This window comes from Tupaia chinensis, unplaced genomic scaffold (assembly GCF_000334495.1).
Source record: "Tupaia chinensis unplaced genomic scaffold, TupChi_1.0 Scaffold000047_1, whole genome shotgun sequence".
Taxonomy (NCBI): domain Eukaryota; kingdom Metazoa; phylum Chordata; class Mammalia; order Scandentia; family Tupaiidae; genus Tupaia; species Tupaia belangeri.
In genome coordinates this window covers 4,520,661-4,531,078 of record NW_006159505.1, presented here as the reverse complement: position 1 = coordinate 4,531,078, position 10,418 = coordinate 4,520,661, and the positions used below count along the sequence as shown (strand labels likewise).

At 51.6% G+C, this 10,418-nt stretch overlaps 1 protein-coding gene across 1 annotated transcript in view; it reads left to right on the top strand.

The window, feature by feature from the left end:
• The window catches only part of GDPD5 (glycerophosphodiester phosphodiesterase domain containing 5), a 94,755-nt gene that overhangs the window by 35,410 nt on the left and 48,927 nt on the right, over nucleotides 1-10,418 (top strand). Inside the window, exon 3 of the mRNA XM_027774217.1 lies at nucleotides 10,270-10,402. Coding sequence (XP_027630018.1) covers nucleotides 10,330-10,402 — 73 coding nt within the window. The 5' untranslated portion in view covers nucleotides 10,270-10,329. The remainder of the gene's footprint in view (nucleotides 1-10,269; nucleotides 10,403-10,418) is intronic.

Sequence of the window (10,418 nt, the reverse complement as noted above, 5' to 3'; positions counted from 1 at the left end):
CTGGGGAGTGCACACACCCTATAGCAAAAACCCCTCAAAAAAAAAAAAAAAAAAAAGACAGAAAAACACACTGGGTGCATGTGAGTGCACACATGTCCCAAATCCAAAAGGAGAATGGAGGAAAAGGGATTATTGCATGGCCATCTTTCTTCCCCTGTTGGGGGTGATTTCTCATTCCACACCCCCAACCTCCGCATCTATCTCCGGTGAGTGTTGGTTCCCTATGGCAAACTAAAAAATAATAACAATAAAATAAAAACAAATAATTAAACTCTAGTTTGGCCCACTTGAAACCTGAGATTTTGAGTTTGGACATGCTAAGCTGTAGTCTCTGGACAAGGTCCTTTCTGGGCCAAGAGAGCCTAAAGCCTGGAAGCAGACTCCCCTGAGTCTCCTCCTTAATCCTGAGCCTGGCTCCCATCCAGCCCATGACCACCAGATATGTCCCAGACATGCAGGCCATCTCCCAAGGGCCTTCACTGAGAGTGAGTCTCAGCAGACAGCCGGGTCGAAACACTTGGTTCAGAGCCTGGTGCTGGGCAAGTCTTGATCTCTACCAGCCCTGGCCTTCTTATCAATAAAACGGGGACATTGGCGCTGACTGTGGAGTGGAGTGCTGCTTCAGTGAGATGACAGGTGTGCAGTTCTTTGTAACTAAAGCACAGGGCTTGTGATTATAAAGGTGTGCTCTAGTGCATGTGTATAAAGCACATGTGTGTACTGTAGTCGCTGTTGCTACAACATGGTTGTCTCCTTGAAAGGAAGATCCACATCTCATCCTGTATGAATCCCTCCCAGCTCCAAGCAGCATCTGACACAAAGTGGAGGCTTCTTAAATACTTACCGAGAGAGGTCGAAGTGGCAGATGGTAACACTGATCTGCCATCCTAAAGAGGAAGTCAGCTTTCTTGCTGGGAGCTGTTAGGGGTGCTTCCTACAGGAGGGCAGCCAGGAGGCTCTGAAGGCCTGGAGAACCAGCAACCGGAGTGAGACAGGCCTGCCTGGGAAGATCTGGTCTGCCTTGGCTCCTCCCAAGGGGAAGAGCAATCAGAGCCCCTTGGGACAGAAGTGTTGGGTAAACAGGAGGCCCTGGCATCACTATGGAAAGAGATTAATGATGACTCCAATTATGGCATGATTGATTCTTGGAGGATGCAGGCTGAGCCGTAGCCTCAGTTAGTGAGTAACTTGTTCCCTAAGAAAGCAGGCATGACAGGGACGGGCAGAGCTGGCCTGCCCTGCCTCTTTGCCTCCCAGACTGCCCATCCTGCCTCTTCCCTCGCACCTGCTCCCTGGGGCCTCCCCACTGGGACCTGCCTCAGTGACAGCCTTCCTCTCTGCCTTAGGTCTTGCTACCTTCTCTGCTGGTTTTATTAGAACTTCCTCTGAGGCCCAGAGAGGTGGGGAACTAATCCAAAGCCACTCATGAGAGGGTGGCAGCCAGATCTCCCTATTGGAGCCATCTAATGAGACTGCACAATGGGGAATGTATCAAATCTGGGAGTGCTCCCACAAAGCTGCTCCAGGAAGCTGGTGCGTAAACTGTGTGGGGGCAGTGCCCTGGCCTGGGGCTTATGGCTGGGCACGAGCTTTTTGCAGGCCTCCCTGCAGCTTTCACTCATGTTTGGAACCATCCCAGGAGGGTGACTAAACTCAGGGCTCTCAGTGATTAGCCCTGGCGCTGGAGAGGGCCTCTTCCCCGCCAGGCAGGGAGGGGCAGTGGTGTGTGTCCTTCCATCCTCCACGAGCAGCCATCTGTCTTGATGAGGAGAGAGCAGGAGGTTGCAGGGTTCTGGAAGCTCAGTGGTGGGAAGGCCCTCAGAGACCGTGAGGGTGTCCCAGTCTTCCCATGACACAGATAGGAAAGCTGAGGCCAGAAGCTTAGGGAGGCCACCCAGCCTGCTGGTGGCTGAGCTCAGCCTCAGACTGTCAGTTAGGGCTGGGCTTGTTCACCCTGGGGAGGGCAACTGCTGCCAAGGAGGAGGGGGTGTTTCCTCCTCCCTGGGGCCTGGGACACTAGAGCAGGTCAGGGCTCTGCCTCTGCAGCCTTGGCACCCGGCGGGGGTTTTCCTTCTCCTCCCCAGGTTCCTGGCTTCACTCCGTGCCTGTGTTCCCTAAGCGCCAACCAAAACACTGAGCTAGGCCCTTTGAGGTAGTTTGCAGTTGCACAGATGCTGCAGCTGGCCAAAATGTGGGCAGTGAAAGAAGCACAGGCATACCCTCCCATGGAAAGTCTGAGCTTTGAGTCAGCAGCCCTGGGTTCAAATCCTACTTCCTCCACCATTAGCTGTTTGGCTTCAAGCAAATCACTTAACTCCTAAGGGATACACACACACACACACACACACACACACACACACACACAGTTCTATTTATATGTGTGTGTGTATATATATATAAAATAGAATTGTGTTTATTTTAGGGGGTTTTTTGGTGGTTTTATTTTTTTATTATTATTATTATTATTGGTCAAAGGATGCATGTGCTCACCCAAGAGAAACAGAGAGGGAAGATGAGAAATCACTCTCTAGGGGAAGGGGTGGCCACACTGTAATCCCTTCTCCTCCATTCCCTCCTTGGGACCCTGGGCATGCACACACACGTGCCCAGTGTGACCTCCAAGTCACGAGGTTCAGGACTCAAATCACAGTTGGCCATGCCAACCAATGCCTCAGTCACCATGCCATCTGCTGGCCCCTAACTAATTGAATGTTTCAAGAGCATTTTTAGGTTTATAGAAGAAGTGATTGGAGAGTACAGAGAGCTCCCTCAGACCCTCGTGCCCTTCCTCCTCCCTGCACTTGCCTCTCCTCTGCATCTTGTAGCTGTGTGGGCCATGTGTTATGATTGATGAACCCATATCGACACACTAAGGGTGACTGAAGTCCACCGTTCACATTGGGGTGTGCTCTCTGTGTTGCACACGTTGAGTTTGACAAGTGTGTAATGACACATGTCCATCATTACTGCATCAGACAGAACAGTTTAACTACCCCAAAAGTCCTCTGTGTTGAGCCAGCTGATGGTGTGGTGGCAGCTGGATCCCATAGAGCCAACTGCATGGTTCAAGTCCTGGACCCTGCAGCTTGAAAAACATACCAGTCACACGTGCCCAAAATTCCAAGAGAATGGAAGAGAAGAGATTGCCGTGTGGCAATCCCCCTTGGTGGGTGCCTTCTCAGTTTCTCTCTTTTTCTTTTTCTCTGTCTCTCTCTGACAAGTACAGCATCCTGAAACAATTTTTTTTTTAAATCCCTTATGCTCCAGGGAACCAGCAGTTAGTGTAATGGCTATGTCGCTGGACTCCCACGTAGTCGACTGCGGTTCGCGTCCCGGACCAGGTGGCTTAAAACTCATGTCAGGCATGTGTGCGTGCGTGCCCAAGATCCCGAGAGGAGAATGGAGAAGGGATTGCAGCGTGACCATCCCCTCTGGGGGGTGATTTCTCACTTTCTGTCTCTATGTCTCTCTCTGTCTGTCTGGCGAGCGCACGCACCCTATAGTGAAAACCTCTCAAAAAAAAAAAAATAAGAAAGAAAAAAAAATCCCTTATGCTCCACTTATGTGTCCTTCTCTCCCCCAAACCTAGTTCTGCCTTTTCCAGAATATAGTGAATGTAGTTGAAATCATAGTGTGTAGCCTTTCCAAATTATCCTCTGTCATTAAACAATACCCTTTGGGGCTCCCCCTAGGTATTTTCACAGCCTGAAATCTCATTCCTTCTTATGGCCAAATAACATTCCATTGTATGGACGTACCACAGGCTGTTTATCCACTCACTCAGGCTATACTTTTCATCCGTAAAGTGAGACTGTGGGTCTCTACTTCACAAGGCTGCCATTAGAGTATAGTACATGGACACAGCTCAGCAGGGTGCTCAGCAAGGCCTTGTCCCACCGAGAAGCAAGAGGAGCCCAGCCAGCAGTAACCACATGACCCCCATAATCACACGGCACACAGGTCAGCTCAGCCATTTCTTGAATTGATCGTGCTTATAACCAACCTGCTGAGAACAGAGAATGCAGTGACTGTCCTTGTGGCAGTCAAGAGTTTGGGTTACAAATGACACAAACAACTCAGGATCATTTGAGTAGAAGAGTTCCTTGGAAGGGTCTAGAGTAGTTTCCAGAATCTGAGGGCCCTGGAGACCTAAGGCTGGGGAGAAGTAGAGGGAGCACAGGTACATGCATAGTCCCCAGGCCGTTGTCCCTGGAGTGCAGCCACCTCTGGTCTTGTAGCTCCTCTACAGCTAGTGCAGATGATCTTCAATTGACTTCCAGAGCTGAGCACTTAAAATTATTGAGATGAAATTCATACGTTGTGTCATTCATCCATCTAACGTGCACAACCCTGTGGTGTTTAGTATACTCCAGAGCTGTACAACCTCACTACTGTCTAACTGCAGAAAACGTGCATCACTCCAGAGAAGTTCCGTACCCATTAGCAGCCACTCCCCTTGCTTCTCTAGCCCTCGCAGCCCTGGCATTTGCTAATCTACTTATCATCTCTAGGTTAGCTACTCTGGATATTTATTTATTTGTTTATTATTTTAAGTTTTTGCTAAGTTTTTGCTCTAAGGCACACATACTTACCAGAGAGGGGGAGAGGGAGCATGATATGAAAGCAAGCCACCAGGTCTGGGACTCAAACCATGATGAGCCAAGTGGGAGTCCAGTTCCTTAACCACCATTCCACCTGCCGGATCCAGCCTAGGCCTTCCTTATCAATGGAATCACACAATGACTTATAACTGGGTTCTTTCTTTTACATAATGTTTTTAAGATTGATTCATGTTATAATGTGCATCTGTGTTTTATTCCTTTTTTTTTTTTTTTTTGGGGCAGATTTGGGCACTTTCATATATTATCCCACCCAGCTCCCACTTTTTTTAGGTTTTTTCTTTGTTTGTTTGGTTTTGTTTTTTTTTTTTGCAATGGGGAGTCTGTGCTTACTGGGGAGAGACAGAGAAAGAAAGAGAAAGTGAGAACGCATCCCCAGAGGGGATGGCCACACTGCAATCTCTTCCCCGTTCTCTCTCATTCTTTTGGACACACACACACATCCACCCGGTATGGTTGTTAAGCCTCCAGTTCCAGACTTGAACTGCATAGTCGGACATGTGGAATCCAGATGCTTTAACCTCCATGCCACTGACTGGCCTCTAGCTCCCATTTTAGATGAGTAAAGAAAAGCTCAGAGAAAGCTGATGACCTGAGGTCATCAGTTGAAGGAGACCAGGCTGGAACCCAGGCTTCGCAGCTCGTCTGAGACTCAACTCTCAAGAAAGAGATAGGCTTGGGTCCAAAGGCAGCATGGTGTGGAGGCAGTGAGGGCCTGGTGACCTGGCAGTTACCCAAGAGAGAAGGAGCAGGGATGTGGGTCAGGGGCATCCCTGGGTGGCAGGGTAGGAGAGAGCCGAGGCATGAGCCCCTCTGACATACTGCATCTGCTTCGTAGCAGCATTTAATTCATCTCAGGCATGGACTCTCAGAAGGCCTTTCTGTGTGCAATCGGGAGGCTGTGGAAGTTCAGAGCAGGGGCCAAGAATTCAGACAGAAACTAGGACTTTGGGCTGGGGAGGAGCTTTGGACCTAAGGCTCAGAGGTGAGCGCTTTCTCTTGGCTCAGAGTCAGCAGGAGCCCTGGCTGGTATCAGCAGCCCTGGGAGGTGGCTTCGAAATCAATGGATCCCAAGTAATGCCATTAGCCTAAGCAGGAAGGGGAGGGCCTGGAGGGTCTGCTCTCCTAGTGCCTCTCTGAGGGCCAGCCCAGCGTCTGAGCAGCTCACTCGCTCGCTCGTCTCTGTCAGCAGAACTTTTGGGAACTTCCTGGAAGTGAGTCTGGAGAGCCCAGGGCTGGTTACTGGGGATAACAGGCTGCCTGTGGAGGGGACAGACATGCCAGCAGTGCTCACGTAGCTTGTCTAGCTGGAGGACAACATGTAGACCGACAGAAGGCCAGGAGCCTACCAACCCCGAGCTCAGGAGAGGCCCCTGGAGGAAGCAGCTTCTGAGCTGTGGCCACAGGAGGGGTAGGGGCAGGTCCTGGCCCCCTGCCTATTAGAGGCTCTCTGTAGCACAGGTGAGAGCCTGGAAGGGGGCAGGGCTAACGACAGTAAGGCCAGAGGACTCCAGGCCAGGGGCATGAGAGATGAGCCCCAGACCAGCACAGAGGAGAGGGGTGTGAGGAAAGGGCCTGGAGGGCTGAGAAGCAGCTTGGTGTGGTGAAGAGGTCAGTGTGGCTGCAGAGCCTGGGCGACAGTCCCCAGAGACAGCCAGGAGCCATGGCTATCTGGATGGAGAGGCAGAGTCTGGGTGGCCTTGGCAGTGCCCGGTAACTAGAGCCGTGGGAGCGGATGAGTGGGCTGGCTCCTAGAGAGGAGGTTTGCTCCCAAAGACACCCCACAGTTACAATCAGGGTGAAAGCCGCTGGAGCGGAGACACTCCCAGAGCCAGAAGCCACTGAGTGCTGGGCCACAGGGTGACGCAAGCAGCTCCACTTCCCTCTTTTCCAGACCAGAGTGGAATTTCCATTCTTTGGTTGATTATAGTGCCCAGTCATGAGGTAGGGGAGAGTGGGAGTCCCAGGGTCCGTGGTGTCCTGGGAAAGGAATGTGAAGGCTTAGAAATAGGGCAGGTGGAATGTCCCCCAGAGGCACCCGGGTCAAGCAGTGACACCCTCTGCCTCCACCTTCCTCCCCCCTGCCCCCAATCATGTGTCCTCTTATAGAGGTCAAGGCAAAGGATTGACCCCTTTTACACATTCAGAAACCAAGGCTCAGGGAGGAGCCCTGAGTGGCCCAGCCACAGAGCCAGCCAGGGAGAGGAAGCAGGGTTTCCTTCTCTGTCTCCACTCTGCCTCCCCTTCTGGGGGTGGGGCAGCTGTGATAGCTGACGTGACAGTACAGGCTCCAATGTGGGGTGTGCAGGTAAGATCCGGCTCCCTGGCTATGGACTCTGGCCTTCTACCCTCTCTGGAAGGTGACAAGTACATGAGTACCAACATGGCCTTCCCAGATCCCAGAGTACGGTAAAACTGAGCGTACTTCCCTACTGCCCACCCTGCTTCCCCAATTCCCAGCACCCTAGTGTGGTAGCACCCCCATTCCATACTGGCCCTGGACCCTGAGCTCCACTCTGCTTGGAGAGCCCCCAGCAGCTGCACTATCTTCACATCCCTTTCCACTGGGATAGGGGCTGCATGGGACAGTCCTCAGCAGGCTTAGGGTCGTTTGGTATTCCCAGCAAGGTCCCAGTGCTGTTCTCTCGAACTGCAGGGTGTAATCCTTGTGCTGAGGTTAGGTCGGTGGCAATGTGGGGGAGGGGCGGACCCAGGCCAAGTAAGGCTGGAGGCGTAAGTAGAGGCTGGGCCTGAGCCAAGCGTGGTCCTGTGCAGCAGCCCCCAGGCACTCAGAGAGCAACATCCTGGCATCTTCAGAGCCCATCTCAGAGGCTACAGCTCAAGTTCCTCCAGGAGGCGGGCCCTGACCCTCCCCACTCCACATTAAGTGCTCATGGTCTCCCTCTATCCATCATCCACTGTATTTGCAATGCTGTTTCAGGAGCCTTTAGAGCATGATGAGTGGGCAGCTGGAGGTGGAGGAGTCTGTGGACATTGTCTCTAAAGGCCCAGACAGTAAGTGGGTTTTGCAGCTACCTGGTGTCTGCGCAGCAATTCAGCTCTGCAGCTCCAATTAAGACAGCATGCAGAGCGCAGCCTTGAGAGAGTGTGGCAGTGTGCAATAAAACTTTACTTATGGACACTAAATTTGACTTTCATATCATTCGTGTATCACAAGACATTTAGGGGCAGGCAGACGACATGGAGGTTAAGGTGGCTGGATCCCACATGCATGACTGAGTAGCTCAAATCCTGGACCTGGGAGCCTGAAAAACACGCTGAGCACTTCTGTGTGTGTTCCCAAATTCCTGAGAGGAGGAAGGAGGAGGAGGGATTGCAGCGTGGCCATCCCTCCTGGAGGGTGCCTTCTCAAGTTCCCTCCTCCTCCTCTCTCTGTTTCTGGTGAACACACATATCCTATAGATATTCCCCTAACCATTTAAAAATGTAAAAGCCATTCTTAGACTGTACATAGCCAGCATGTCAGATTCGGCAGGTGCACAGGTTACAGCTTCCCAACCCCGGGGTTAGAGCAAGACTAGAGCCACACTTCCTGGGCGTGAATTCCGGCTCTGTTGAGTGACCCTCAGTAAGTGGCTAAACCTTTCTGGCCTTCAGATTTCTCATCTGTAAAATGGGGGATAATAACGATAATGCTTTGGGAATGTGATTGGTACAGCCACTTTGGAGAACAGTTTGGCAGTTCCCCGAGAGGTCAGACACAAGAGTCACCATATTATCTAGCAATTCCACTGCCAAGTCTGTACCCAAGAGAAATGGAAATACATGCTCACACGAAAACGCTTTCATAGCAGCATAGCAACCAACTCATAGCAACCAAGGTGGTAACAACCCAAATGCCCACAGGTTGACAAACAGATAAACACAATGTGGTGGATACATACAATTGGATATCATTTGTCCATAAAAAGGAATGAAGTTCTGGTATGTGCTACAACCTGGATGAACCTTGAGACAATATGCTAAGTGAAAGCCTCGCTCAAAAGACGGCATAGTGCGCGATCCCATTACACGCGGTCTCTAGAAGTGGCTACTCCATGGAGAGAGAAAGGAGGTTCCTGGATGCCAGGGGCTGCAGCTAGTGGGGAGTGGCTGCTAATGGATCTAGGGACTTTGCTGGAGTAATGAAACGATTTTGGAATTAGATCGTGATGACGGTTGAGCAACTTTATGAGTGTACTGAACACTGAATACACGAAATACCAAGTCATATACTTGAAAGGGTTCATTTTATGCCATGTGAATTATATCTTAATAAATAATAATAATATTTCTACGTTGCTGTAAAGTTCACACACAGAAAATTCGTGGAACACTACCTATTTGTCCTCTTGCTGGTCCTGCGAGGGCCCTGAGAGGGCCACTGTCTGTCCCATTCACAGTATCTCCAGGACCAAAGACAAGGCCCTGTATGGAGCATGAGAGTTCAAGTTTCTGGCACTGCACAGACCAGGGGACAGCCTCTGTACAGCTGTGCACTTTGGGGTAAATCGTTTATTCTCCCTGGCCCCAGGTTCCTCAAGTGCAAACTGCAGAAATAATAATAATAATGACACTACCTCGCAGTGGTGTTGAAGACCAGATGGATGCTTGGTGCTGGGGTGTGTGAGGTGCCCCAAGCCAACTGCCACCTGGTCACGTTTGATGGACACTGATCCCAGGAGGCTGAGCCCCTCTGCAGGTACCTCCAGATCCAAGCAGGGCTGGGGCTGTGGTCCCTCAAGACACCTCCTTTTGCTATGCCAGTCTTCCACAGGCCCCGCCAGGCTGGGGTTCCCTGTGCCTGGAAGAATGACTACTTTGGGATCCTGGAGCAGATACCTAGACTGACCACACCCAACTGAGTGACTACAAGCCAAGCACTGCCCTTTCTCTCCCTGATCCTCAGTTTGTTCAGCTGCCAAGTGGGTGTAGGACGGAGGTTGCCTGCCACTTGAGGTGGCTGCGAGATGAGAGGGACGATGACTGGAAAGTGCTCACACAGCGTCTGGTGTAGTAAAGTGCTGGATGCCCATTATGTAGTGTAAGCGTTGATGCACGTTATGATCATTCATTTTAATATGTTTATTGTGAAAGTGCAAGGCACTTTTCTAGTGACTAGGGTTACAGCAGAGAATAAAACAAACTCCTCGCCTTCGTGAAGTTATGCTCTAGTGGGGTAGGCAGACAAGACAGAAGAAGTGAAGTAAGTCAGCACCGTATGTAAGACGCGATTGAGAAGACAAAGCTGAGCATGTAGGAGGGAGCTCAGGGGACGTGGGAAGGTGACCCAGGAAAGTCCCATTGAGCAAAAATCTGTCCAGAGGAGGGAAAGCGGGAGCCAGGAGGGTTTCTAAGGGAAGAACATTCCAAGCAGAGGAAACTGCAGTGTGCTAGGCAAGTGTGAAGAACACAGAGATCAGTGTGGCCAGATGGGAAGAAATGGGGAGGAAGGGGTCCTGGGGTGTGTGGCAGGGGCCAGACTCTGGGGGCCTGCAAGACAGAGTCTGTAGCTCCAAGCATGACTGGGTGCACTGTAGGGCTTTGAGCCGAGGATGGTGCACACTGACTTAGGCCTCAATGACTGCTGCTGTGTGGGGCCCGGCCCCTAACCCTTCCCATCCTCACGGCCCCATGCTTCCTCCCACAGGACCAGCCAGGGGCCTCCATGGGCGCCTGAGGGCCGGGCGCCAGGGCCGTGGGCACGAGCATGGTGAGACACCAGCCCCTGCAGTACTACGAGCCGCAGCTGTGCCTCTCCTGCCTGACGGGCATCTACGGCTGGCGCCGGGAGGGGTG